The sequence below is a fragment of the Bipolaris sorokiniana genome (genome assembly GCF_000338995.1).
Source record: "Bipolaris sorokiniana ND90Pr unplaced genomic scaffold COCSAscaffold_5, whole genome shotgun sequence".
Classification (NCBI taxonomy): Eukaryota; Fungi; Ascomycota; class Dothideomycetes; order Pleosporales; family Pleosporaceae; genus Bipolaris; species Bipolaris sorokiniana.
This window is the reverse complement of record NW_006911899.1, coordinates 1,778,899-1,805,261: the sequence shown is the minus strand read 5'-3', so window position 1 is coordinate 1,805,261 and position 26,363 is coordinate 1,778,899. Positions and strand designations below refer to the sequence as shown.

General features: G+C 51.4%; 11 protein-coding genes and 1 non-coding gene across 12 annotated transcripts; 4 read left to right on the top strand and 8 right to left on the bottom strand.

Moving 5' to 3' along the window:
- The first annotated feature begins 2 nt into the window (after positions 1–2).
- Positions 3–1,714, top strand: COCSADRAFT_311064 (uncharacterized protein). The gene is made up of 2 exons (XM_007700754.1): positions 3–871; positions 929–1,714. The coding sequence occupies exons 1-2, from the start codon at positions 186–188 to the stop codon at positions 1,434–1,436; spliced, it is 1,194 nt and encodes a 397-aa protein (XP_007698944.1). The 5' UTR covers positions 3–185; the 3' UTR covers positions 1,437–1,714.
- A 160-nt stretch (positions 1,715–1,874) lies between these two features.
- On the bottom strand, positions 1,875–4,398 carry COCSADRAFT_189599 (uncharacterized protein; the record flags this gene model as incomplete). The annotated part of the gene is made up of 3 exons (XM_007700753.1): positions 3,303–4,398; positions 2,100–3,217; positions 1,875–2,018 (listed from the first exon to the last, which is right to left on the bottom strand). The coding sequence occupies exons 1-3, from the start codon at positions 4,321–4,323 to the stop codon at positions 1,875–1,877; spliced, it is 2,283 nt and encodes a 760-aa protein (XP_007698943.1). The 5' UTR covers positions 4,324–4,398.
- A 307-nt stretch (positions 4,399–4,705) lies between these two features.
- On the bottom strand, positions 4,706–5,531 carry COCSADRAFT_140355 (uncharacterized protein). The gene is made up of 2 exons (XM_007700752.1): positions 5,115–5,531; positions 4,706–5,028 (listed from the first exon to the last, which is right to left on the bottom strand). The coding sequence occupies exons 1-2, from the start codon at positions 5,403–5,405 to the stop codon at positions 4,954–4,956; spliced, it is 366 nt and encodes a 121-aa protein (XP_007698942.1). The 5' UTR covers positions 5,406–5,531; the 3' UTR covers positions 4,706–4,953.
- Positions 5,525–7,400, top strand: COCSADRAFT_159504 (uncharacterized protein; the record flags this gene model as incomplete). The annotated part of the gene is made up of 3 exons (XM_007700751.1): positions 5,525–5,691; positions 5,818–6,244; positions 6,300–7,400. The coding sequence occupies 3 exons, from the start codon at positions 5,525–5,527 to the stop codon at positions 7,398–7,400; spliced, it is 1,695 nt and encodes a 564-aa protein (XP_007698941.1).
- A 281-nt stretch (positions 7,401–7,681) lies between these two features.
- Positions 7,682–9,589, bottom strand: COCSADRAFT_180562 (uncharacterized protein). The gene is made up of 5 exons (XM_007700750.1): positions 9,486–9,589; positions 8,925–9,430; positions 8,453–8,866; positions 8,284–8,394; positions 7,682–8,217 (listed from the first exon to the last, which is right to left on the bottom strand). The coding sequence occupies exons 1-5, from the start codon at positions 9,565–9,567 to the stop codon at positions 7,723–7,725; spliced, it is 1,608 nt and encodes a 535-aa protein (XP_007698940.1). The 5' UTR covers positions 9,568–9,589; the 3' UTR covers positions 7,682–7,722.
- Positions 9,590–10,064: 475 nt separating this feature from the next.
- COCSADRAFT_115173 (uncharacterized protein) lies at positions 10,065–13,382 on the bottom strand. Its single transcript, XM_007700749.1, has 4 exons — positions 13,195–13,382; positions 12,828–12,882; positions 11,784–12,752; positions 10,065–11,721 (listed from the first exon to the last, which is right to left on the bottom strand). The coding sequence occupies exons 1-4, from the start codon at positions 13,334–13,336 to the stop codon at positions 10,188–10,190; spliced, it is 2,700 nt and encodes an 899-aa protein (XP_007698939.1). The 5' UTR covers positions 13,337–13,382; the 3' UTR covers positions 10,065–10,187.
- A 706-nt stretch (positions 13,383–14,088) lies between these two features.
- On the top strand, positions 14,089–14,912 carry COCSADRAFT_35881 (uncharacterized protein). Its single transcript, XM_007700234.1, has one exon. The coding sequence runs from the start codon at positions 14,123–14,125 to the stop codon at positions 14,855–14,857; it is 735 nt and encodes a 244-aa protein (XP_007698424.1). The 5' UTR covers positions 14,089–14,122; the 3' UTR covers positions 14,858–14,912.
- Positions 14,913–15,153: 241 nt separating this feature from the next.
- Positions 15,154–17,126, bottom strand: COCSADRAFT_140340 (uncharacterized protein; the record flags this gene model as incomplete). The annotated part of the gene is made up of 3 exons (XM_007700748.1): positions 15,154–16,408; positions 16,466–16,864; positions 16,906–17,126. 3 exons carry the CDS (start codon positions 17,124–17,126, stop codon positions 15,220–15,222), a joined length of 1,809 nt encoding a protein of 602 aa, XP_007698938.1. The 3' UTR covers positions 15,154–15,219.
- Positions 17,127–17,593: 467 nt separating this feature from the next.
- COCSADRAFT_35880 (uncharacterized protein) lies at positions 17,594–18,303 on the bottom strand. Its single transcript, XM_007700233.1, has one exon. It carries the CDS (start codon positions 18,212–18,214, stop codon positions 17,654–17,656), a length of 561 nt encoding a protein of 186 aa, XP_007698423.1. The 5' UTR covers positions 18,215–18,303; the 3' UTR covers positions 17,594–17,653.
- Positions 18,304–19,088: 785 nt separating this feature from the next.
- On the top strand, positions 19,089–20,427 carry COCSADRAFT_35879 (uncharacterized protein). Its single transcript, XM_007700232.1, has one exon. The coding sequence runs from the start codon at positions 19,142–19,144 to the stop codon at positions 20,363–20,365; it is 1,224 nt and encodes a 407-aa protein (XP_007698422.1). The 5' UTR covers positions 19,089–19,141; the 3' UTR covers positions 20,366–20,427.
- Positions 20,428–21,057: 630 nt separating this feature from the next.
- Positions 21,058–21,147, bottom strand: COCSADRAFT_t36. Its single transcript has one exon. It is a non-coding gene; the product is annotated as a tRNA-Val (tRNA).
- A 942-nt stretch (positions 21,148–22,089) lies between these two features.
- COCSADRAFT_311028 (uncharacterized protein) lies at positions 22,090–24,233 on the bottom strand. The gene is made up of 2 exons (XM_007700747.1): positions 22,266–24,233; positions 22,090–22,204 (listed from the first exon to the last, which is right to left on the bottom strand). The coding sequence occupies exon 1, from the start codon at positions 24,065–24,067 to the stop codon at positions 22,424–22,426; it is 1,644 nt and encodes a 547-aa protein (XP_007698937.1). The 5' UTR covers positions 24,068–24,233; the 3' UTR covers positions 22,090–22,204; positions 22,266–22,423.
- Between the last annotated feature and the right edge of the window lie 2,130 nt (positions 24,234–26,363).

Below are 26,363 nucleotides of genomic sequence, written 5' to 3'. Positions count from 1 at the left end.
CCACATCGAGCCCTCGGCTGCCAGTGCTGCGCGACAGAGGCGCATTGCGCTCCTTGATCACGCTCGGTTGAACCCCGATTGGGCTCTCCTAATGCGGTCCACCTTTCCTTGACCAGCGACTTCACGATCCTCGGACGCGTTCGGCGCATTCCCATCTGGCCCTTGATCCACCCACCCGTAGCGCCATGTCCTCTCCACCAGACACACCGACTCACCGTCCTCTATCCTCGCACCGTCGACACCCCGACAGCCTGGACATGTCCCACAACAACTCTTCCAGGCGCCAATCCTTCAACCGACGCTCTTCCGGCTACTCGCCCATAACCCCGCGCTCGTCGCACGACTTTGACGACGCCTCTGCACACAACTTTGACGGCGCCATAGACGGCAATGGTCTCGGAAACCTGGCCGACGAGCTGGGCGAAATATGGGACGACGATGACGAGGCCATAGACGGCGACTACGGTGAGGACATAGACGAGTCGCACGGCGACCTCGCGGCCATCGGCACCGCCATCGAGCATGACGGCTCATATGGCATCGACAGCGTAGCCAGTCTCAACGGTGTGCGTGATAGTGGTGTGGCCATGCAAGACTCTCCTCCCACTGGCCTCAGCCCAGCCTCGGCTGCAAAGTCAAAAAAGCATAATAGGCAAAAATCGTTGTACGACGGCTCCGACTATGGCGATGACTCGGACCTGGACAACGAGGGCATATCACCGGCGCTCGAGTCGAGAATGGCAGCTATTGAAAGCCTGGCACGGCGGGGCATGGAAGAGAATGGCAGCCCGTCAGACGAGGTGGTCAAGCGAGTGACGGAGCAACTACGAGACTTGGGCAGCCAGATTGCTATAGAGAACGGATCCACAAGGTAGCTTTGTCCCTTTCCTTTTTGAATGATTTATGCTAACAGAGAGAAAAAAAACAGACTTAAAACAGCTCACGATGCTCTCACAACACACCTAACCCACCAGTCCCGTACCCTAACATCTCTAGCCGCCTCCTTCTCGGGTCCACGACCTATCATGCCCGACCTAGACACCATCGAGGAACTTTTGCCAATCATACAATCAACACTGGACCTGCTACCCCATTCTTCCACTGAGCCACTCGTCGCCCTCTCCCATCTCACACACTCGAGCCGCGAGCTCCTGCAACATCTCGCAAACGTAAGCGACACGCTACACATGTCCCGGCAAACCACCATGAATGCCACCCGTAGGCTCAAAGTTAGTAAAGAACAATTACAGGACTGGAAACGCGACAATGAACAAGCAAAGGAGGCACAGGAGTATATTGAACATGGAGACTGGGACCGGCGGCTCAAAGAGAGGGAAGCCAAACGTGCATGTGCAGACGTGCTGGATGGATTCGAGGACGTTTGTGGACAATGGAGAAAGAGGCTTTGCGATGGCCTGGGCGCGACTACTGGGTAGAACTCGCCTTGCGTACCTTGCTAGTAGTTTCTTTTCTTCTTTCTTTCTCTTCTCTACTCTACACTTGGGGAGGCTTCGCTGAAAAAGAATAAGACTGATATAGAGTCTGTGGCATCTTTAATGGCGATGCGAATCAAGAATATTCGGCAAAGCATCTCGGCACTACAATACGGGACTTTTTATGTTTCCAGACGCTAGGGAAACGAAATTGGGGCGTCCCTGGCGGATTATACTAGACGGATCGTAGTTCTTTTTGTTTCATTTATTTGGGAACAATATGTGGATTTTTTTTTCTCTGTTGTTTATCCGCCTACCCTTTTTCTTACTGTCTTTTCCTTTCTTTTACAAATTTCATATGTACATTTTTGCATCGTCATGGTCGTATGGTGTTTTTGTATGGCATTTGATAGATGGCACCTTGGTAATACCCCTCCCCATTTATACACTTGGCTTTCTGAGGACAAGCATGTAGTAGCAAATATTGGCAATCCTTCTGTAGACGAAAGAATGAAAGGTAGTACAAATTGTAGGGGAGTTGGTGATTTGATATGTGGTGATGGGGACGAACAAAGGTACTGGTAACTACAGAAAAACTAACAGTGTATGTATGTACATGTGTATCTGTGTCTATGCAAGCTTCTGGGCTGACCTTACATCGCTTACCCCAGTTCCTTGCACAATCTTTGCCTCGACAACCCCGTACACGGGTATCTCCTGTAACCTCTCGACAATGTGGTGTAGTGTGGGTAGTGCTTTCCAGTCAAGTGCGTCAAACGCAATCTCGGCCGTCGAGGCAGTCAGCGTCTGCTCAATCTTCTTCTCCACCGCCTTGCTTTCCTCGTCACCCGGAAGGAACGCAGTGTACTCGACATCAGCCTGTCCGCGCTGCTTGCTACCCGCACTCGCAGTAGTGGGTATGTACTTGTGGAACAGCAGGCCATCGTCTCTAGGAGGTTCTGGCTGGACAGCCGGAGCCTCGCCGTTTGCAGTACCAGCTTGTTGTAACCCTGAGAGCTTCAAGGAGCAGAATTTCGACGACATCCAACTCGCCTCCAACACGCACTTGTCGTCCGTCCTACTCACCGTCAGATCAGCAAATACCTTGGGAAACCCGAGTTCCTCCCTCCCACTCAAAATCGGATCCGCAAGGTTCTCGAACAACACAGGCAAATACGTCCCCACAACCGTATCCCCATCCTCCTTCACGTACTCGATACCATGAACATACAGCCCAAAATGACTGTACCCCCGTCCGCCCAACCACTCAAGATTCCCCAGCTGGGTGACTGCGAATGTAGCATACGCCGTCGTATCCGCACTGGCAAACTTGAACTTGCCACTCGGCGGCAGCAAATTCTCCAACACCGTCCTACTCGTCCTCACCTTGACACTCGTCGTCGAAAACGTCGCCGTACTTCCATCCCTCTGCCTCCCATAAAAGTCCTGACGGGGACCCGGCATGGGCCCAAACACCGTCGGCATTCTCCACAGTAGACTCTTATTATTCTCCCACTCCCATTTCCGCAGCACCTGGCTGGAATAGTGCCATTCGTCGTGGCCAAAATTGTAGTTTGTGAATCTTGTCGTGTCGAGGGGTGGGCCGGTGCCGAGATCTTTGCCCGCGACTCGCGAGTATTCTTGGATTGTGCTGGCGCGGTCGTAGCGGCAGCGCTCGTAGAGTTTGAGGCGGGAGGGGATGGACGAGGGGGGTACACCTAGGGGAAGCATGACGGCGAGGGAGGCGGCGTCTTCGATTGCTTGACCTGCGCCTTGGCCTTGGTCTGATTGTTGTCAAAAAAATTGAGTTAGTTTTCATTTCGTTTTCTTCTTCTAGAGGTTTGGAAGGGGATGAAAGGTTGAACTTACGCGGCGTAAAAGGATGAGCAGCATCACCTATCAACACCAACTTCCCCTCTGTCCAACTAGGCAACTGCTCCATATCTAGCAACTCCCACACCTTGAGCGTCTCTTCATCCGCCATACCCAGCAGCTTGAGCACCGCAGGCTCAAAATCTTTGTACACCTCCAGCATCTTGTCCAGGTTTCCCTTATTTTGCCAATCACTGCTTCCAGGCTCTTGCGCATCAATCTGGCTCTCAGACGTAGGATGAATGCACACGAAATTCAGAAGTGTATTGTCAGACGTCGGGTACACGACTACTCTCCTGTCGCGAGCAAAAATCATGACCAGATGCCCTTCTTTGTCTGCAAACTTGCGTGTCTCGGGGTCGTCTAGAGCTTTTTGGCGGGGGAAGAGGAAGCGGAATGCGCTCTTGCCACTACCGAAGACCTTGATGTTTTCTGCGCCTGGGATCCGCAGGCGGGTTTTGGAATGGACACCGTCTGCGCCGACGATGATGTCGCTTTGGATTCTTTCGCCGCTCTCCAGCACAACAGTGCCTTCTTTGGGGTCCACATCGACGACTTTGGAGCGGAGCTTGAGCACGGCTGGTTTGCCTTTTCCTTCTTCGCATGTAGCTAGTCGCTTCAGTTCGCTGTGTAGACTCACGCGGTGGGCGAGTTGCCAGGGGTGCTGCCACCGTCCTGCGCTTTGTTCCAAGTCTACACTGAAGAGTTCCCGGCCGTTTGGGAGCATCTGCGTCATCCGCTTGCAACTGACCGCGCCTCGCGCTTCGGGATTCAGACCCATGCGGCGTAGAAGGCCATTGGCATTGGGGGCGAGATGTACGGCGGCGCCGAGTTCGTTGGCGAAGCGCGAGGCTTCGAGTAGAGTCACCGTGTGGCCTTGTTGTCGGAGGAAGATTGCTGCACTCAGACCGCCGATGCCTGCTCCACATACTGTGATGTTGAGTGGTCGCTGGGAGGCGTCGTCGTGTCTGTTGACGCCATTGACATCGTTTATGGTGGTGCCGTTTGTGAAGTCCATGGTTACGGCGCAAGATACACTGGACGAAAAGAAGACAACGAAGCGGTACCAAGCACTAAAAGTATGGAAGTGAACAACGATTAATACTGGAGATCGGAATAGATGCCAGCGAACTTTGCCTTAATTCCCGCTTTTTGCTCCTAGCCACATCGTGGTCACACCAAGGTTCGGTTCGTGGAATTAGATCCTTTCCCCCCCCCTCCTCCACTTCCCGGGAATAGGCTCTTCTGCAGATGACCGCATGAACGCATGTTTTTGGCGTTCTTCCACTTTAGGACATGTTGGACCCCGCGTCTGAATGGATGAAAGAACGTCGGCTGTTTAATTGGTGTATCGTGTGTGGCACACCGCAAGATTGGATTGCATTTGGAAAATGCATGTCAGCATGAATGCATTCAGTGTATCGAAAGGAAAGATGTAGGTTAGTATGTTATTACTAAGCAGCTCGCCAGATGAAGTAGATTGCCGTTTTCCATCTCAAATGTGATACGAGGAAATGTACATGCGCATCGCTTCTCAATGACAAACAAACCTCCCTAACTCTCACCCTGCATTCCCCCAATTTTCAACAGAAACAAATAAATAAAGACCCCTCAAACTCCCCAAATCTCCCAAAAGCCATTCACAACTTCACCACTCCCCACCAAGTTTATACCCAACGTTCCACACGCGCCCCAGCGAATTCCTCCAAATCTTCGACATGGCCTAGTTTCCCTGTTAGCCCTCTCTCTCTCTCTCTCTCAAAAAAAGACTACTCTTCCCCTCTCTCTCAAAAAGGCAATTGAACTCACCGACTGCAAAAACACTCCCGTAAACATAGTCCCTACAAACGCCTGCTCAATCCCATTCAAATACACCCTCCTCTCACTCTCGTCCAACTGCGTATTCACAGGCCGGTACGCAGGAACACGGCGATGCTGCGTAGGCCAATGACTCGGATTCTGCTGCGCATTCGCTGCGGGATTGGCATGCGCGTTTAGACTGGCATCGTGACCGCCTTCTGTGGTGTGGTGGAGATCGTAGTCTGCTAGTGTGGCGGCGAGGGTATAGTGTGTTGGGTTTGCGGTTGTTGTTACGGACATTGTCGCTGTATTTCCTGCGGGATGGTGAAAAAGAAAATGGAAATAGTAGTGGTAGTAGTAGACGGCGGCGGCGGCGGCAGCGGTTGTTGTTCAGTGAAAGACACGGGTGAGAGGCGTAGATGTCGGGATTACCAAATGGTCCCTGTTCCGGTGCTGACAAGACGCGGAGACGGCGGCAGGCGGGACGGAGGGGGAGAATGAGGTGGGGCGCTGGGGTTCGGAATGTGGAGGAGCCTGGATATGCGCGCTTCCGTGCTGGAAAGTCGTCTCATCGCATTGCCGTCGGGTTGGGTGGGAGATTATACCGGTGTGGTCCGGGGATGTTTTTCGCGCTTACATAGTAGTAGAGATTGCTGCTTTCCTCCAGTCTTCGAAAATTCTGTTGTGATTTTTTTCTTGTTCGGTTTTGCAGTCTCATCATGTCGTCGTCGCCAATTACCCCCGAAGCCGCGCTGGAGATCCTCCAGGCGACGGCCCTCACAGCACGCTGCCACAACGCCTTTTTTAGACAGAAGCAGCTCAAGTCACTGCATGATGTGCTGCGTAATAGCAGTGATGCTATCAGAAACGCTATCAAGCAGGATACACATGTGTCAGATGAGGAAGCAACTACAGAGGTTGCTGTTGTCCTCGGCCTAGTCAAAGAGCATTATGCCTCCATTGATGCCACAAAAGAGCTGGAAGCGGAATACCGGATCACAAATGGCAAAGATGCTAGTGATAGGAGAGTTCCGTGGGGTGTTGCATACATTGAGCCGCAAAAAAGCCATACACCTTTCTTTTCGGTCCTGTCGCCTTTGAGTGCAGCTGTTGCAGCAGGTACCTGTGTAGCGCTCAAGGTAAGCATCACTCTTGGATTCTCCCCCCGCTGATTCACAACTAACAAAAAAACAGCTTGAAAACAACCTCCGTGCTCTCCCTGCTCTCCTCCGGAAGCTCCTCACCAAAGCCCTCGAATCCGACACCTTCCTCATCATCTCATCCTCCCCACCCGCCGACTCCCTCTCAACCTGCCTTCAAGTTCTCCAAGAGACGCAAGTCAGCCAACCAACATACTCCCAGCACATCTCCCCTCAAGGCAAGGTAATCGCAATCGTAGACCGCACCGCGGACCTTGCCACCGCAGCCTCACACCTCGTCACCGCCCGCTTCGCCTTCGGCGGCACATCCCCCTACGCCCCCGACATAATCCTCGTAAACGAATTCATCAAGAAAGACTTCCTCGAACACGTCCTCCAGCTCTCCTTCCGCTACCTCGCCGGCTCCGGCTCCCTCGCCAACGGCTCCTCCAACCCCAGCACTCAACAAAAATCATCATCCTCATCGCGGATCTCATCTTCCTTCTCCACCCTATCCTCCTCAAAATCCTGGAATCTAACTACAATTTCCCAAGGTGACAACGGCGCCATCGTCGAACTTTCGAATCTAGCATCGCTGCCTCCAAAATCCACACAACCTATTCTTGCAGTGTCGGCCATAACATCGCTCGAACATGCAATCAGCCTCGTTGAACAAGATCTCTCCCCGCAGGACACCCTGCTGGCAAGCTACCACTTCGGTGCCAACGCAACGGCAAAGTATCTCTCGCAATTCATGCCGGCGGCGGTGTCGTTTGCAAATGGTGTGCCATTTTCGCTGCTTCTTGGGCCCGCTGCCCCAGAACCTTCATCTCAGGTTTCTTTCGAGGTGGAGAAGAGGTATACAGTTGAGCATTTTTCGCGGCTCGCGCCGGCGTATGTGACGGTGCCGTCGAGTCAGAAGGTGCTGCAGAAGGTGCTGGGTGGGAAGGAAGGAGGGAAGGTGGCGAGTGAGATGTTGGGGAAGGCGAGGCAGGAGATTAAGGAAGCGAAGCGGAAGGAGTCGATTGCGATTGGGTATTTTGAGCAGGGGATATTGATTGGGTTGGGCGTTTACGGTATTCCGCTTCTCACGTGTATTGGGGCATCGTTGTTTTTTGGGGTTAGGGCTGGGTTGAGGAAGTTTGCGATTATTTAAGTGTTGTTTTCTTTTTCTTCTATTGAGGGTATGGATGGGCGGGCGGGTAGATATGATTTGTAGATGTATCAATCAATTTCTTTGTGCTTACCTAGGCGGGATAAGAGAGTAAATTTCTAGATTCATTGGTAACCAAAGTGCTCAGTACACCACACTGAGATCCATCGTAAATCAAGGCATTTCTTCTTGCTATATAACATTCTACCCGATGTACAAGGGCATCGCCATGGATCAGATAAGGCCAGCCAATGAGCATACATACATACGTGCATACAGACAACGTAAATCATGCAAACCACACTACATATCTGAGGTAAGAAGCCTAAATCGGCTCTCCATGAGGAACCCACTTTGCCGTCCAAATACGTAGCCTCTTACCCCAGATAAGCATGGGAATAGTAAGCAAGCCGAAGAGGCCCATGAGCATACCAAAGATGCCAAACGGCTCCGCCGGACCATCATGCATGACCCACTTGCCGACGAAGAAAGTCCAGGCAAAGCTAACCACTGCGCGCGTCGAGGTAATAGCGACGAAGCAGTCACCGGCAAGGGCGCCATATGCTTCAATGATATAGTTGAAACCCACCGATGGCGCTTGCATGAGACCGAAAGCGACGAGACCGAGCCCAAACTGCAGGCCCACCCAGCCCGTTGGCGAGGGGTTCTGCGCAACGAAGCCGAAGATGAGCGAGCCGATGGTGGCGGCGAAGAGGGCGGGGAGAGCGGTGACGAGACGGGATTCTGGTTCAGAGAAGCCGTTCTGATCCTTCTTTGCGAGGCGTTTGGTTGTGAAATCAGCGACAAAGTAAGTGTACATCTGAAATACCCAGGAGAATTAGTGGATGTCTGGAGTGGAAAGGTTGCTAAGGTTCAAAAGACTTACACAGCCTAGGATAGTCCCAATGATACCGCCGATGTTGATCAGTCCGACACCCTTGCCCCAGAGATATGGGGGTTTGGCGACAATTTGAGGAGCTACTGTTGACATGGTTACCTAAAGTCGAGTTAGTGGTGTCTTTTTTTTTGAATCTTTCAGTGTAGTCTTCACTCACAATCAATCCGACGAGTCCAGCATACCATAATGAAACCAGCCACACTCCAGGTAGTCGAAGGACCTTATAGGGAGCCAAGAATTTCGTACCAATGCCCGGCTGATATGTGATGAGTCTTAGGGAACGAAGGTATGAGTAGGAAGGGTACGTGGATGGTGCCACGGAGCCAGCAACGACAACACTCTCCTTGGTATCTGCAGTGACCTTGTCTGCAATGTCGTTTTCGGATGTGTATGAAGTTTGTGGGCGCTCATACAAAGTCTCAGCTTGGAATACAAGACAGAGAGCGAAGCTGATGGCTGAAAGGACAACATTCATCCAGTGTAGCCAGTCAAGACCCATGGGCCCGACAATGTATCCACCGCAAGTAGCGCCGACAAGAGACCCAAAGGCTAGGAAGGAAGTGTAGATGGCCTATACATAGCGCCGTTAGCATTCTGGTATGTTAAGAGCTTCTGTCACAATTACATACCATAGCACGTCCACGCTCGTGAACGAAGAATATCTCGCCAACCACATCCGGACTGACCGCGTCGGCAGGTGCTCCACCAATGCCCATGAATATACGTGCAGCCAGCAAACTATCGAAGCTTGTCGCTAATCCTGCCCACATGCTCGAGAAGACTAGCAACAACAGGCTACTCAGAATCACTGGGCGACGCCCAAAGGTGTTGGCCAAGGGCACCCACCACAGGTTGGCCGCCCCCAACATGAGGACGTTGACCGCAATGAGGTATGTCAGTTCTGAAAACCCTTTTGGAGGGAGACCAAGCACTGGTGTCGACGCGTATATCGGCAAAGCACTAGAGATCGATGACCCAGTGAAGTTCACCACAAAAGGGTGAATAGACATGACCGCGAGCATCACGAGCTTCCGCCATTTGGGCAGGTTCAGCGGGTCTGCTGGGTCTGACGTTGGCTGGGGTACCAGGCGAATCTCATCTTTATTCGTTTGCGATGCTGTCCATTCGAGATGTTCTGATGAGGCAAGTTGTCAGCTCTAGCAACCCCGAAAGTCTGTGTCGCGTCTTACCAACCAGTGTTGCAGTTCCAGGGGGCCTGGCATTACGCACCTCCTCTTTGGAAAGCTTGAACGCCGCGCTAAAGGATGTCATTGCGGCTGATGGTATGTACAAATCAGAATGGAAAGCCAAAAAACCGCAATGATCACTGGATTGTGGACATGAGAAGCTTCTCAATCTAAATAGACCACACCGTGCTACAAGACTCACTTCCCATCCTTATCCGTGTGGGTGCCCAGCCTGCAGGAATGGGCGAACAAGGGTCACAACATGTTTCATGGCCAGCCATTGGACGAATCGACATGGGGTTTACCCCAGTCTGATCTCAAATTCTGGGGTCACTCGGAATGTGGGGGACGGGAGTCTGTGTGCAGGAACTATTCTTCATATAGCTTAGAAATGCGGGGATATCACTTCGTCCAGATCGCCCAGGCCTGAATACAATTAATAGCCGTTGCCACCTAATAGAAGAGCAAAGCAGCTTGGCGTTCGGGCCGACAGAATGAACCTCGGGTTGCGCGTGCATTTTACCGCACTGAGATAAAGCCGCCTGTGGGACCAAAGAACATGCACGTCAGATTGCGCGTATCCACCGATAAGAGGGTATATTGCTGAAAGAACACGGCGTTATTTCAATGACTAGTGACCGGCACCTAAAAGATTATACTGTACATAATTGGCAGACTTCATGCGCGGGTGCATTGTTGCGGCGATTATTTAATTGCCGAACGCAAACCTTCCAAAAGCTGCACCAAGTTCCCAACAAGCGGTGGGCACGGTTCTGAGGCATCGTGACGTGTCCGGAGGAGATGTATCAGGCCGTCCATGACCCCGCAGACATCATTTAGCTGGGTTGGGTTATGCGAACCATATGTTCGTATTGATGGTATACCCCGATCCAATGTGATGAATTTACGAGCGCTCAGAGAATCGTCTCCGTTTAGGACGACTGTGGTATCCATCTGTGTTGATTCTGGCGCAATGGATCGCTTGAGGAATCCATAGCACCACAGGATCAGCCCGGCATGGTAGACGGCAATGGCGTTGAAATTGTTCAACAAAGCCTTCGGCAACACTTCAGCGGCGCGTAAAACCTGACCAGCATGCCAGAGTGCTTGACGTGCTGAAGGAGTGTTGGTCCAGTCCCGTAGGCCAACGTATGCGATGCGCGCCTCTTCCTGCCCCTCGATACCTGCAAAAAGCTGAATGTCATCTAAAGGTGCGTTGAGGTGGACCAGCATAATCTCTAGAGTCATCTCCACGCTCTTGTTCATGGGTGGGCAGCTGAGTCTAAAATCCTCGAGCTGCTTGGTAAGATCTTGGTAGCGCGACGATAGTATGAGGCTGTTGTTCGACACGGCCTGTGACCGAGATGTCACTGTGCACATCTGGCGGTATTCCCAAATTGCGCCCCATATCATGTATAGGTACGTAAGGCTAGCATGGTCATGGTGCGAGAGGTGCCCTAGATTGAGAAAGCACTCCATGGCTGACGGCTTATTTACTGCCATCGGTGGCAGGTTCAAGTAGGCTGCTTTCCAGCTTGTTGCTGATTTAGCCTGCCAAAGAGCATGGGAGCTCTGTAACGGAAGTTGCATCTCAGCATAAGATATCAGTGGCGGCTTGAGTAATGCCATGGAGGATTGCCTATCAAACTCGAAAGCACGGTAGACTAAGCGAAGGAATGATTCTTGTTGGACCCAGTTGAGCCATTTAGTTTCCAATGCAGATCCTTGCTCATCTGGCTCAGGGCGGATTTCCTTCCATGTCGACCGGCGGAAGCGGGCGCCTCGCCGAAGCATTGTTACCAGCGGCTGGGTAAAGCTTTCTGTAATCTCCATTTTTCGGCTGATACCACTCCACATGCCCACTCCTAGCTGCAGGAGGAAGGTCTGCAGATGTTGGAGGTCTCTGATTGCTGTGTTGTCCTCTTCAAAAGTCCTAGACTGACCCATCCTTGAAGCTTCGTGCAAAGCATATCCGAGTTTTCGCAATGAGAAGTCGGGAATTGTGGCAGCTCCAGCAGATACTATACTCGCGAGCAATTCCGGATTCAGTTTTGAGGGGGAAAAGGTTGGGAGGTGAAACCAGGTGAGGGCGTCCAGGGATGGCGAGGTGAGAAAGTACTGGATCAGCCCATCTAGTAATTCTACGCTGGGAAAAGCCGACGCAATCTTCTTGACGTTCTCTGGAGTGCATGTTCCCAAGACCAAGGCCATCAAGCGGTCACGGCTTACGCGAGGAAGTCTGTAGACAAAGGAAGCACGACGTCAGCGACAGAAAAATTGAATGAATAGGCCTTGGCTTACTTTTCCGCTACTACCCGGCGTTGTGCAATGTGCGCGCGCCTATTATCTCTCTCAGCATCTGAAAAGGCCAAGTTTACTTGATCTGCGCTAGGGTTCCGAGAGCTCTGAGGAAGGTAGCGCCATATGCTCTGCTTGAAAGCCTCTGCTCTCCCTGGTGCCGTATCGGTCTCTGGGTGAGAATGTTCGGTACCTTGAGCATCAGTGGACGGTGTGTCGGCAGCAAAAGGGGCCTGGAAATTGTACTGATCAAGCAGTCCGAGATCGAGATCAGTAAGACCGACATCGATGTCAAAACTCAGATCCAATATACCGCGTGGAGTAGCCTGGCCAGAAAGAAAGGCGTCGAACGGGGGCATGTTTCGGAAGTAATCTGGTAGAAAGGGATTTTGTGCTGGCGTATTGTCAAAAGGTGGAATGGAGGTATCAAAAAAGGACATTGCTGATGTAGAGTCTTGATCTTCAAAGTTATGGTTCATTGGAACCAGCCCGTTGCCGGTGTTGGGTGGGGGTTGCATGGTGTTCATGACTGATGTGCTCGTGTCAGAGCCTCTGCATCCAGCAGAGTCAGTTTTGGTACTATTAGAGTCCACCATGGACAGATGTTGAGAGTTGTGGAATGGTTCTGGTGTCTGTGAGGTTGTAGACGCCGGAGGATTGGCATTCCCGCTCTGGCCAGGCAGCGATGAGGGGTAATCAAAGCCATTGGACAAATCGAGCAAGTCTTGAGCGGCATGGACAGCATCGATTTCGTGGCTCTCATTTTGGTCTGTAGCAAGCGACTCGGGTACCTTGCAGGGTATCTTCTTCTTTCTGCACCGACTGCATGGCTTCTCATCTTCACATCGGAGATGGCTCTGGGAGCAGGCTTCGCAGGCCTGGACCACTCTTGTGTCGCGAGAAATTTCACGCCTCTGCCGCTTGTTGGCGGGTTCTGTGTCGTGGTTTGCTACATGTCGCTTGAGCAAGTCTCTGCAGCATGTTAGACGAGTCTCGCAGCGACGATTGTGATGAGATGCGACCAAAACATCTTCACAAAGCACTCACATTCGGGCAAAGCCCTTGGAGCAGACTGGGCAGATGTACGGCTTAGATTTTGTGTCTGTTGAAGCGGTGTCAGTTTACTAGGATGCGACGATGTGTTTCTAAAGTCAGGCGCATCGGGTGTAAGGACACAGCCATCTTGTTGGTGTTTGAACAAGAAAGGGCGACTACCTTTGAGGCATGTCCAGAGCAAGAAGACGCCGACTATGCAGAACAAGCCTCGTACTTAGCAGACAGTGGCAGTAAACTCTTTAAAGTGGACGCCAGAAGTCCACGGAGCACCGAGGACGTCGGGCGCGAGGGCGTCCCACATCTCTCGCTCAACCACAGGTAGGTAGTGTACTAGTAGCAGGCAGGGACAAAAACTTACGCGCTCTCACGTGTCGGGTGAGGTGGTCTGCTCTGGTAAATGAGCGCTTGCAAGTGCTGCACTGGAACAGGCGCGCCTGCTCGGCATCGAGCTCGGCATGAGCAGGCTGACTGTTTTGTTGTGCCGTGCTAACCTGCATCATTGGATGCTCGTTGCTATCGGGTGAGATTGACGAGGGACGGCATCGGGAGGTGGGAAGTGGAGGGAGATAAGCTTACGTGTGGGGAGAGTGCCGAGTCGCCGTCGCCTCGTGTGCATTTGTCCGCATGCCAAGACAGGGTGGGCCCGTGTCCCGGCTTCGGCTGATCTGTGCCCGCCCCCCTTGTTTGTGGAAGCGGCGACCTACGCCCCCAAACACAGGGACGGACATGGCCCTCGCTTTTGCTCCTGCTCTCAGTTCGATTCCCTGTCGCTTCTGTGGCAACAATAGGGTCACGACTCCTTATCTTTCTCAACATATTTGTCGCAGAGAATGCTCCGGGTTTTCGTCTGATCTCACTGATTATTGAAGAGCCCACAAAATGCCCAATGTCGGACTCGGGTAGGCTTACTGCTAGGTGCAATAAGACGTGTATTGCCCGTACACATCCCTATCCCCTCCCCCACATCCCGACGTTTGCTATGGGGTCACACCCGCTCTCCCATAGAGCACCAGACCAGGACAGGTAAAGCCTCCACATTATCCGCACTTTCAACGGCATTTCTGTAGTCTCTATCAAGTGATATCCAAGATCGCGGCGACCACAGTACGCACTTCGCTACTCATCTTCGCTGCAACATACACACGACCTGCGTAGCCATGTCTGTCCCACCAGTCCACTTCTTCTCCCATGGCTCCACCATGATGCTGGGAGAGGAGTCCAAATCCGCCGACTACTGGAAAGCCTGTGGCGACGAAGCCCTTTCGCACGGCTTCAAAGGCGTCATCATGATGGGCGCCCACTGGGACGCTCGCGGCGTAAACCGCATCGACGTCGCCATGAACCCCAAGCCCGCAAAGTCCCCCGTTGCCTACGTCCACCCCCGCAAGTACAAGGACTATGAGCTTGTCCCCGACCTCGAGAGCGGAAAGAAATGCATTGCCGCGCTGCGAGAAAAGGGTATTGATGCTCGCCCAAACGACTCCTTTGACTGGATCCACGACACCTATCTCATCCTCATCCGCATGTTTCCTGAAAAATGTCCACCCACCACTATCATCAGTATGAACTCGCGATTCGACCCGCATTTGCATGCGCGTGTCGGCAACATCCTATCCAAGTTCCGCGACGAGGGATACATCATCATCGGGACCGGAGGCGCAGTCCACAACCTCTACCGAAACCACTGGGGCCAAATGCTCCGCTACTCGGACAACTTCGCCCAGCCATATCCCCCAGAGGCTCCTATGCTTGAGTTCCGTCAGTGCGTCGAGGATGTGTTTGTTCGGTGCTGCAGAAAGGGTGCCAAGAAGGGTAGTCTCACACGAGGAATCACAAGGTTGATGAAGCACCCCATGTTCAGAGATGCACATGCTACTGATGACCACTATATGGCTGCGTGCTTTGTTGCTGGCGTAGTTGATGGAAGTAAAAGGGAGACGGACGAGTGTGTACTTGGCGCTGAGGACTGGGAATTGGTGAATATGTGCAATAGCCAGTTTACAATTGGCAAGTGGATTTAGGAAGTTTGTAACGATATCCATGGTGGCTTTTTTTTCATTTCTAGTTCAATATACATACAAGTATTTTTTTGAATAAATTCTATCATCAATCGTGCATTACACTGAGGCATGAATGAAGAATGAAATAAATTAGATTCATGTTACTCGCGCTTTATACAGATTCACTTATGAGGTACTCCTAAAGCTAAACACTAGAGCTACAACGCTACCACACCGACGTTAACCATACATTGATTGAATTCTCGCAATACCTATCACAGCAGTCAAACACATGAGTATTACCAAATATACGAAATCTCAAGCATTCATTTTTTTTTTAAAAAAACACTACACCACCCATCCAATCCAACCCCCCTCCCTCCTTACTTCGGCGGCACAATAGGCAACGTAACATAATTCAGCGCCCTCTCAGAAAAATGCACATGATTCCACCCGCCAAACCGCTCCTCACTCCGATCCTCGGGATGAGTATGTTGGAAAATGCCGCTGCCCTGCGTATCCCCACTCGAAACCTCAAACACAATCTTACCTCCTTTCTCCACAATCACATTCGTCGGCCACACCTCCACATCCACTGCGTACACATCACCGGGGACAACGGGTTGCACGTCTGTGCTGAAGTAGTCGCGCCAGGGGAGATAGGGCCGGTGCTTGGGGTGCGAAGGGTTGGTTTTGCGGAGACTGACGCGAAGCCAGCCTTTGGCGAGGGGGATGGGGTCGCCGGCTGTGCCGGTGTAGTGGACTTCTTTGCCTGAGGGCGAGATGTAGCGGAGGGTCAGGAAGAGGTCGATGTCGGCGGGTGTGGCGCCCGTGGCGTGGGCCGAGAGCGAGACGTTGAGGTGCGCGACGATGTGCCCGGTTATCTCGGTTTCTTCTTCAAAGGGGGCAGTGGTGAATTGGAGGAGCTTGGGGTTGTCAAGGGTGCCGAGGGCTTCGTAGGAAAGTTTCTGCGGGCGGGCCACGATGGGTGCGATTTGAGTTAGGGTTTGGGAGGGGGTGAGGTAGAAGTTTGTGTAACGGGTTCGTGCAATGGGCCATTCGTTTTCGGTTCTTCTTTGATACACCTTTTCTTTCTCGGCGTCGTCGAAGCCTACGTCGCCCTTGCGGAGAACCATGTCGACTGGAGGTAGCTTGCCCTTTACTGACCAACCAACACGATCTTCGCCCTTGAGGAAAGCATCGAGGAAGCTTCGTTGTATCTCGACTTCTTCCTTGTAGTAGAAGGGTAGGTCGTGTCTTCCAGTGATCATTCGTAGATATTTGAATTCAGACCCAGCGTGAACGTAGCCTTCGATGTTGCCGCGAAGATGAAGTAGGATACCGCCCCAATTGCCGACCGATAGAAGTGGTACTTCAATATCACTCATATCATACTCTTTGCTTGCGTAGTATAGCTCGTCACGGAACTTGTACTTGGCAGTATCGATAGTCTGATCCTGTCGGTTCTTTGCGCGCACCTCGTCAGATAGGTTTCCGTCGACTGTGTCCGGTCCCCAGTTTCGTTCTGCGCGGCCTGGGCGACCATATTGATTCGTGATGACTTGACGGTTCCTGAAGAAATTGGATTAGCATTGAATTTTCTTGATAGAGAGGACTTGTCAGACTTACCACCAAAAGTCGATGAACTTATTACTCAAGATACCTCCATGACGGCACCTGTCTCGGTAATAATCACTCATACCTTCCCATGGTATTATCGCAGCCAAGCCTTTGGGTCTGCGCGCTGCTACACGCCATTGCGATCCAGCGTAGTAGCTTATACCGAGTAAACCGACCTTTCCAGACGACCAAGGCTGCTCAGCTGCCCATTCGACGACATCAAAGAAAGCCTCGCTAGTTCCTCTTGACATTGTGTCAAGGAAGCCTGGCGACTGACCAAGGCCACGCTCATCGGCGCGCACAATGATGTAGTCATGCTTGGTCCAGAAACCAGGGTCTGGTGTTTCCCATGCTGAATGATCAGAATGGTGCTCAGAATTGACTTCCGAGAAGGATTTTCCATGGAAGCTATGAGACGTCAGTCGCTGTAAACAAGAATCAGATATCACCCTACGTGCTCTTTGTAATGAATGTCTTTTCCGTACGGTCCATAAGTCACCAGCACCGGAAGTTTAGTACCTTCCTTGGTTGATTTCGGACGATAAACATTGCAACGAATAATGCCCTTGGAAGATGTCTTCAACGGCACTGCAGCATTCTCTTCAAAAATGTAGGGAAACGACGACTCGTCGATGCGGTGCGCGTCCTTGACTTCCAGCTGTTCAGACATTGTGTAGGTGGTGATGGAGTATGAAGAAAACCATTTTTCCAGACATTTTGGATATAAAAGATCCGTCGTGACGCGTTGCGAGTGCCGGTGCGGGCAATACGCCGCTGTTCCAAGTGCAGCGCGTAGAGGGGCAGTATCGGAATGTGGGGGGAAGTGTACTACTTGCGTAGCGTCGCGAATGCCCCGCTAGTAGCCGGAGCGATTTCCGTACCCCAATACTCGCCGTGAAACAAGATGGTTGAAATGTAGACTCTTTCAGTAAATCTCTAGATGATTGCCTGTATGCGCGTTCGGGGATTACGAGGATGAAAGCGTATTGGTTTCCCTTCAGGATGTAATTCACGACTGCATTCAAAAAGTTTTGACACGCGTTTACTAGATGCCCAGGAATTTGCGTTAGTAATTGTGATAAGTATATAGCATGTAATCAAATCGAAATCACAATTCATTCACAATACATCTTACTGCAGAGAAATATATTTGATTGATATTTACGAAGCCAATAATGTAAATCCAGCTCAAGTACACTACGACGACTTCGGCACACCCTGCATCGTTCCATAATCTTCCTTCAAAACCTCACCATTGACTTCTACCTGTTTGCATTCCTGAAGCACGTACATCATCCGTCCCCAAGACGTCGAGCTCAGGTTCCTCCAAGCATGCATTGTGCCCCTTTGAATCGCAACGTCTCCTCTACTCATGCGCCTGGTTTCTCCAGAATCTAGTACTAGCTCGAACTCGCCCTCCAACACGACACCGTAGTCTAGCGATACCGTGCGATGCATTGGTGATAGATGGCCTGGCGCTACATCTACGAAGCGGAGGACCGTTCCTCCTGAAACGACGAGACCGGGTGAGCTCTCTAGATATGGTTTGTAGACTTTTAGGTCGGCATCGTTGTTTAGGTCGACAGGAAATCCCTTTGTTACATATCCCAGTCGGAAGTCTGCCCCTGGAATGGGATCAACTTTATGCTCGTCGGGAATGGCATTGGAAAAGACGGCCTGTTTTGTGGCTGGGTCGTGGGTTGTGATGAAGCGATTGATCTTGGGGAGGTCATTTGGGATATCGGTTGGAGGAGCCATGTTTCTGGAAAGTGGCAGCACGTAATAAGACGGTATGTAAGACTGAAGAGAGATTTTTGATGAAGAACTTCTTGCTGGTAGAGAAATATTTCCCGAGAAATTGAGTGCTGATAGACTGTAGCAAAAAAAAGGACGTGAGACAGTGTCATCCAAAGACTCGTCCACTACCTTCCGATGTGGAGGGCACATTTACTAACGAATATGCCATCTGCATCTGCCGACACGGGGCCGACGCGTTCTAGGTAGGACTCGCTGCATGCTTAGTGTACTTGGGTATTACTTAGATTGGAGGTTCACATTAGCCGCGTGGGGAACAGGCATGGTACGACTTAATTCTTAGGGTAATGCGTAAGAGGGGTTCACGGGTGCACCTCGGGGACTGAGGACGGGTGCCCAGTTCTGCTATCGATAAGAGGCATGAAGCAAGCTCTATGCCAGATGGCCACGCTGAGCCCAAGATCGAGCATGGCGGTTGCACCTGTTTTGTTAGTTTCAGACAATGGGTAGGTAGGCATCTTGTATTGTGGATCAATTGAGGTGAAGATGGTAGTGTAACAGAAGCAACTCGAACCACTTTGAGTGTATCGTGCATATACAGCTCTGTTTCTGCAGAAGTTTACAAAGCGTTGCTGTGCCTTGGTAAGACAATTTGAGTATCTGATATCTGCAACCAATACTGCATTCAGCCTTCCGGTCTTGTCGGGTTCCAATTACAAATCTATAGCGGGACAGGTCCGATGTGGGGAATGACATCCGAAGCATTGAGCTACAACCCCACACATCCATGAACATCAGTCATGATACCTGGCCTCGGTAGAATTTTGTAATCCCAAGCTGCTAGACTTTAGTTATACAACAAACATTGCATTTTTGTCACAACCTCGTAATAATTGAAGCAGCTTCAATATTCAATCCTCTACAACCAGAATGGCAGACAGCTACGCCTCACATTTTGGCATCAACAACATCCCCTACGGAGTTGCAAGTTCATCAAAGCGAACAACTCCACAATGCGTCACGCGCATTGGAGACGAAGTCATTTTCCTTGCAGAGCTCGCTGAACAAGATACTTTTAAAGCAATTCCAGCACCGCTATCCTCCATCTTCCGCGAATCCACCTTGAACACCTTCGCCGCATTAGGCAAAGACATACAATCCAAAGTCCGAACTGCAATTCAAGAGGCCTACGAAAGCAACTCGCATAAAGAATACTCAGAACATATCAACGACGTGACCCTTCACCTACCCGTCCATATCGGCGACTTTACAGATTACAGCGCATCCGCAAACCATGTTCTCAACGCGGGAGAAGCCGTAATGGGGGTTCGCTCATACCCACCTGCCTTCAAAAAGTACCCAGTGGGTTACGCAGGCCGATGTTCCTCAATCACACTCTCCGGCGCACCAGTCACCAGACCTTTAGGCCAATTCATTGAAGACTACACTGTCCCTGAAAAGAAAATCATCTTCGGTCCATCTCGGAGTCTAGACTACGAAATGGAAGTTGCGGCCGTGATTGGCAAGCCTGTAGCGCCAGGTAGCATTCTCAACGCAAAAGATGCGGATGGGCACATCTTCGGACTTGTTTTGCTGAATGATTGGAGCGCAAGAGACGTTCAGGGCCTCGAGATGAATCCGCTAGGCCCATTCAATGGCAAAAACTTCATGACATCCATCACACCCTGGATCATAACGCTAGAAGCCTTGAAGCCGTTTGAAGTACCTGCCCCAGAGCGCATGGAATCCGTCGCCCCTTTCATGGACGACCCTAAAAGCGCAAACTATAACATTCAACTGGAAGGCCAAATCATCCGCAATGGAGTTCAAACGACAACATGCAAAGTCGGGTTTGAGACCATGTATTGGACGTTCAGGCACATGCTAGCGCATCATACTATCGGCGGCTGTGGACTTCGGTCGGGAGACTTGATTGCTAGTGGGACGGTATCGGGCGAGCAGAAGCATGAGCATGGATGCTTGCTTGAGCTTACAAAAAATGGCAAGGCTCCAAGTAAGCTAAGCGATGGAACTGAGCTACGCTTCCTTGACGATGGAGACGAAGTAAGGTACATTGGTATAGTTGGGGATGGAAGCGCGGGAGTTGGATTCGGGGCGTGCGTTGGTACTATAAAGCCTGCTCGACAGATATGAGAATATACGGAGTGCTGAATGTAAATCCTTCGTTTTCGTCAACTCCAGCAAGTATCAGGCAGTGCTCATATCTCAAGGTCTGTGCAGTCAGCTACTTGATTGGTCTTTTTGCTGTTAACTTCTTGAAAAAAAAACAGTGTAGCTCTGCATCCTATCAAGTGCTTCACTGAACAAGCACTGTTGACAAAAAAAGAAGTCTTGAGGTCGTGCCCGGGTTCTTCTCAATGTTAGGAATTGCAATCACATCAAGGTCGAGGAGATATCTTACCGAACCGGGGTTATCAGAATGTTGAGAAGTCAAAATCTGAAGTGATAACCACTACCTGGAATCGAATGAGTGCATGCTTAATGGCGGAACGGACGTAGATCAACGTACACTACACAACCTATAGGTGCTTCGAGTGGTGCAACATGCCATTTTTTCACGTTGTAACGTAAATATAGTTATGCAAAACGACATATGGCCAATATCAAAACGATACATGCAACTGCGATGAGGTGTTGTCAAAGCTATGACGTGTAGACTCTTGCAAGTGGACATCATGGTGGGGCATGGTTCTTCTAGGGCAAAAAAAGGAGGGGTCGAATTTACCGACTCCGGCAAACCTCAGCTTCCCCACACCTAAAAAGAACAGGTCCGCGATAACGAACCCAGCTATCAGAAAGGCAAAAAGAAAGGTTTTTGTGATGCGTACGAGCGGGGAGGATCGAACTCCCGACCTTCTGCGCTTTATATCCTTAAAGATGTAAAGCAGACATCATAACCACTAGACTACGCTCGCCAATGTTCTTTGATGACAAATGTTTGGATTTTATCTATGGTATACTAGATGAGATCAGCTTGACGAAGTGGGAAAAGGTAAATCCAACTTAGGAGTAACTAATAGATTTGGACGAATGATAAAGGCATGCCTGGTGGGGCGTATATCAAACACAATAATTTACCAGACTGTTGTATTCTACAAGCTTAGGCGGTTGCTACTACGAAGCTACTAGGTTTACTTGAGATGACAGTACGACTTAAAGTATTACAATACAAGAAGAGTGTATAGAAAAGATACAGCATATATCGTAAAAAGGGAAAATCAAAAGCCGCATCCATAGACAACAAGGCGTGCCATCACCCATCACCATCACGGCCGAGTGACGACGTTAACTCCGACAAACCTCAGGCCTACCACGCCCAATCTCACCCACTCCACCTACACCCACACCCACACCACCAGCCATGTCGCAAATTCTCTTTTCACGGACTCCGGCACTGCGGAACGTAGCGCAGCGGTCCATCCCCGCCCAGTTCCGCGCCTCCTACCATAGACAGGCGCCGCCAAAAATGGCATCGGGCGCAGTGCCCATCCGCACGCTACTACGTCAGACGACGCTGCGTGCAAGCGCCATAGCAGCACAGCGCACGTCGTACCCTGCGTCGCAGCAATTCTCAGTGCAGACATATACCCAACAGCGGTCGCGCTCGCCGTCGCCGCCCCCACCGTACCAGGCGCGCAACACGTCGATACTTGCGGCGCCGGGTCAGTGGACGCGGTTCAGCTCGCCGTATAATACGGTTTCTTCTGTGCGCACGTTCACATCGACGGCACGTGCTAAGCTCGCTGCGTCAACGGCGGAAGCCCCGTCGTCGCTGTCGCCAGAGTCGCAGCAGGCGGTTGAAGCAGCGATCGAGGAGATTCAGGAGTTGTATGGGACGGCGAGGGACGAGTTCGAGATTGCGTCGGAGGAGAGCGAGAAGAATACTACGTATGCGCCTGATGATCGGGCCGCGGCACGGGAAGAGCTAGATCGGTTGTTGGAGTTTTACAAGGGCGTTTTGGAAGGCGAGGATCAGGCGGTTGCGGATGAGGTGAAGAGGAGGGTGGGACAGCGGATTCGGGAGTTGGAGCACGCAGTTTTGGCTATGGAAGAGGAGGCTTTGCATGGCGATTAGGTTTGCACATGAGGATGGCACCACTTTCAAATCATCATATTTCCGGTATCTACGTTGTTGCGCCTCTCAGAATGGTGCAAATTGTACAAAGCGCAAGTGTTTTAATCATCAAAACGTTACTCAAAGCGTGCGTGACTGGAAAAATTCTCAAACTCGGGCAATGGATGGCGGGGGCGCCTGTCTTGCCCGCCATGCAGTATAGCGTCAAGCTCGTCTCTGAACTTGGTCGACTGCTGTGGCTGTGGGTACGAGTCTCTTGGCCGACTGGGTAATTCCAGGCTGCTCTCTCCTCTCTCCTCTTGCATCTCGTCCTTGAGAATCTTGACTTGCTTTTTTATCTCAACCCACAACTCTAACTTATCCAGTTCTGAGTCAGATCCAGATGCCATGTCATTTGTGTCACCAACATGCGCTCTCCGGCCAAAGTTGGCGTGAAGAGTACCATCACCGAGTTTCATTGGATCTTGAGGACCCGACCACCTCTCTGCTTCACGATCTGCTTCAGCAACACTCTTACCTCCACGAGCGGCGATTGCCAGAAGTGCTGCAACAAAGGCCTCTTGCATGTAAGCGAAAGAAAACTTTGGTGTTATCTCTGCAATCTTGCCGCATAGCTCGTCAGGGAATTCAAGATTCTTGTTGTCCTTGAGTTTGTTTTGCCAGAACTTGGCATACTGAACACGCTGATCGTAGTCGGGATTTGAGAAGTAGTACTTGCGGTCGAAACGGCTGGGCCTTTTCGAGATGCCTGGGTCCAATCTGTCGAGGTGGTTGGTAGAGCCAACCATAAGGATGCCGTCGTTAGACTTGAGACCGTCTACTTCGTTGAGGAAGTAGGACCGGACACTGTCTTTGACAATCGAGTCAAGGTCCTCGAAAACAAGGTAGCAGGGGGCTTCCTGGCGGGCTTTGGCAAAGATGGCCTGCAAAGAGTATTCGGGACCAGCAAAAGAGCTCAGCGAGCGGACATAGAGGGTAGGCACAGCCATCCTAGAGTCGCCATTTCTTCCGCGTTGATAAAGACTGTGCATCATGGCCTTGATGCTGATAGTCTTACCGTTGCCTGGCGGACCGTAGTAGATGACGCCGCGCTTCCACGGTACCTTGAGGTCCTGGTAGGTTTGGCGACTATTGAAGAAGTTCTCCACATCGGCGATCAACGCCTTCTTCATATCCTCATCTAAGATGACGTTGTCCCAACTGCTTTTCTGCACAGAGTTGTACAGCTCGGCGCTCTTCTCCCAGTAACCGCCGTCAAAAACCCAGACCTCGTTGTGCAGTTCAGAACCCCACGTGGTCGCGTCCTTGATCAGCTCGTCCACCTTGTGCTCAGCATTGGACAGGATGTAGTACATTACGGGAGCTGGGTATGCCCCCAAGCCGTCGCGCCCTTCAGCGAGGTACACTATAGCCTCCTGGTCCTTCCATTTGTACATGTATTTGCCAAAGATGACGCGCTCAATCATGCGACCCGGGTATGGATCGAGTCTCCTCGCGGGTGGGACATAGGTGCGCTGCTTGACACCGGGGCCGTATATGGGATCTTTGACGACGTCATCGAGGGGGATAACGGTTGCAAAGCCCGCCGAGGCGTACGCGAGCAGGTTGAGCTTGCCCTGGGGCGCGACGACGAGGTCGAGTTCGGGGTACTGGGAGCGGATAGCTTCGATGAGCACAACATCAGTGTTGACGCGCTTGGCCGACGAGTGGTCAAAGTATGAGAGGCTCGCCATGTCCTCGTGTCCTGCTTTTCCTGCCATGATGAATTTGGATGATACTCTCGTGCTGGGTGGCGGACAGTGCTGTGGAGGTATTAAGAAGCGCTGCCTTCACTGATGGTTGCCTAGTATGAAGCTTCCAAGCTTAGGCCGACAGCGCTGAACTGAGCTCCAGGTAGCTTCCCCACCCCCCACCCCCCGGCCCCGATCGACGCCCTCATTACGTAGCATGTGTCGCCAACCCCAAATTTGCCTCAACACCATCGCACCCATCGTTATTTTCGAATATTTGCTCCATTGCGCTGCTCAATAATATTTGACTGACTTCATGTGCACTCGTAGCCGTTATTTATGACTGCTCGTGTCTGCCCATGTCCACCCAAGCCTGCGGTGCAAGCGACATGCGCCAAGTTCGTACCAAGCCGGCACCGAATGACAAGGAACGCCACTTTTCTGCCCTGGTCCGTCTTATTGCGACGTCGTTGGACTTGTCCAATTTTTCGAGGTGGTAGCTATAGCTGTGCACCATAGATATGTGCTTGCCTAAGCCGGATGCTATCTTGGCAATCAGCTCTTCCGACGATATTTGGCCACGTCGGATGCTTCGCTGGGAACTGTTGGTGTGATGAACCAGCTCAAGACATCCTCTCGCGGCAGTGATATAAGCAGCAAACAACAGTGACTCACTCAGGTCGCCTAACATCTAGAAGGAATCAAGACCGGTCAGCCTCGGGAACATGAAGACATGCATCAGCGGTTCCCCAGAGGTTATGTGAAATATTTTACGGATCACCGGAAGTCGTTCTGGCGTCCCATGGCTGGCGACGGCTCCTCCCCGCTTTCCAAGCATCCCGAACTCTGGCTCGCTCTTGCGCAGGGACGAAGTGGAGTCCCCCAGATCTCACCTCTCCGCAGTCCAGGTGGGCCTGACCTCCGAGTTTCCAAGGGTTCTCTAAGGGGCTCAGCATATTGGTCGATCGCAGCAGATTCGACATCCCGGAGATTTCTCAACCTAGATTTTCCTTATTCTATCATATACCCCACCTCCAACACTATCAACAAGATGAATTCATTGTAGAGCAGCCTATTGAATGTGTTGCCTGCTAGAAAAGAGCACTGTGCCCTGTCCCATACAGGCACCGCAAGACGCCTCGGTTGTTGGGTTGTGGTCAGGGCATATGAGCATGCGACGCAGCAATACCACAGCATCCCCAGAAAATGGCCTGCACTCAGTATTAGCCTAAATTGCTAATACAAATGTGGCGCAATCTCACCGAGTCCCATGTAAAGCCCGCAAACCCCGTGTGCAAATCCATCTCGCAAGTAACGGAGACGGCACGGCCGCATGCAGGTCGAAGAAAACAGCTTAACACTTCTCCCCGTTCGTCCGGAGATTGCAGCAGCCAACATGCGTCTCAACCGTTTGTTCTAGCGTGTAGAGTATGACTAGAGTTGCTCCACTTGCGGCCCACAAGAACAGCAAGACTGCAACTTGAGAGACAGCGCTAGCGTTCCCCATTCCGCGAAACATCGGCAAAACTGCTGCTCGTCATTTCAACGGATCATGGGCTACAAATTTCAAACTTTCTGCAACAAGATACGAATATTGTGTCGACTGCTGTTGCGATGCGGTCACTGGCCAGCCTAAGTTGTGTTGTGTCATTATATTAGAATATGCCGGTCGTGCCGCCGAGACTCTTGGACAAAGCTTAGCTGCAAGGCCTCATGCACAATGCCGTCAGCCCGTCCCCTCCGCGGCTATTGAAATCCATGCAACCACGACAATGGTGGGATTATTCAACTAGTGGATTGCTTATGCAGCGGCAGGAGTATTGTCCTCTGCGTTCCAGATGAGAGGAGCTGAGAGAGAAAGTTGCGCAACAACAAACGGTCGCTTTCATACCCAGTGCGATCCGTCAGATCCAGCTCTCTCGGTAGCCGAACGTGGGAAGAACGGGTGTCCACTTTTTACAGCCATCATCTAACCGACTTTGCGTCCAACTTGGCAGAGTAGAGTAAATCGAGCGTTTGCGTGGATGCATGTGCTCCACTCCTAGGCATTTTTTTTGCAGGGTCCCTCGTCAAGGATGAACCTGCAGACTGCCAGGACGCAAATCACCAAGCAGTCCGTGTGCTATACAATGCATTTGAAAAACTGCATCTCGCTCTCAACGGTAGCATTCAAAAGGGGAAAAGAAGAAGAAAAGAAAAGGATGTACACAAAGTGTGTTGACATTGTCTTGTCATGGGTCAGTATGATGTAATGCTTGGGACTTGGACGGGCGACACGGCAACTGGGAATTGGCGTTGCAATGCATTTCTCCGCGTCATGACGAGC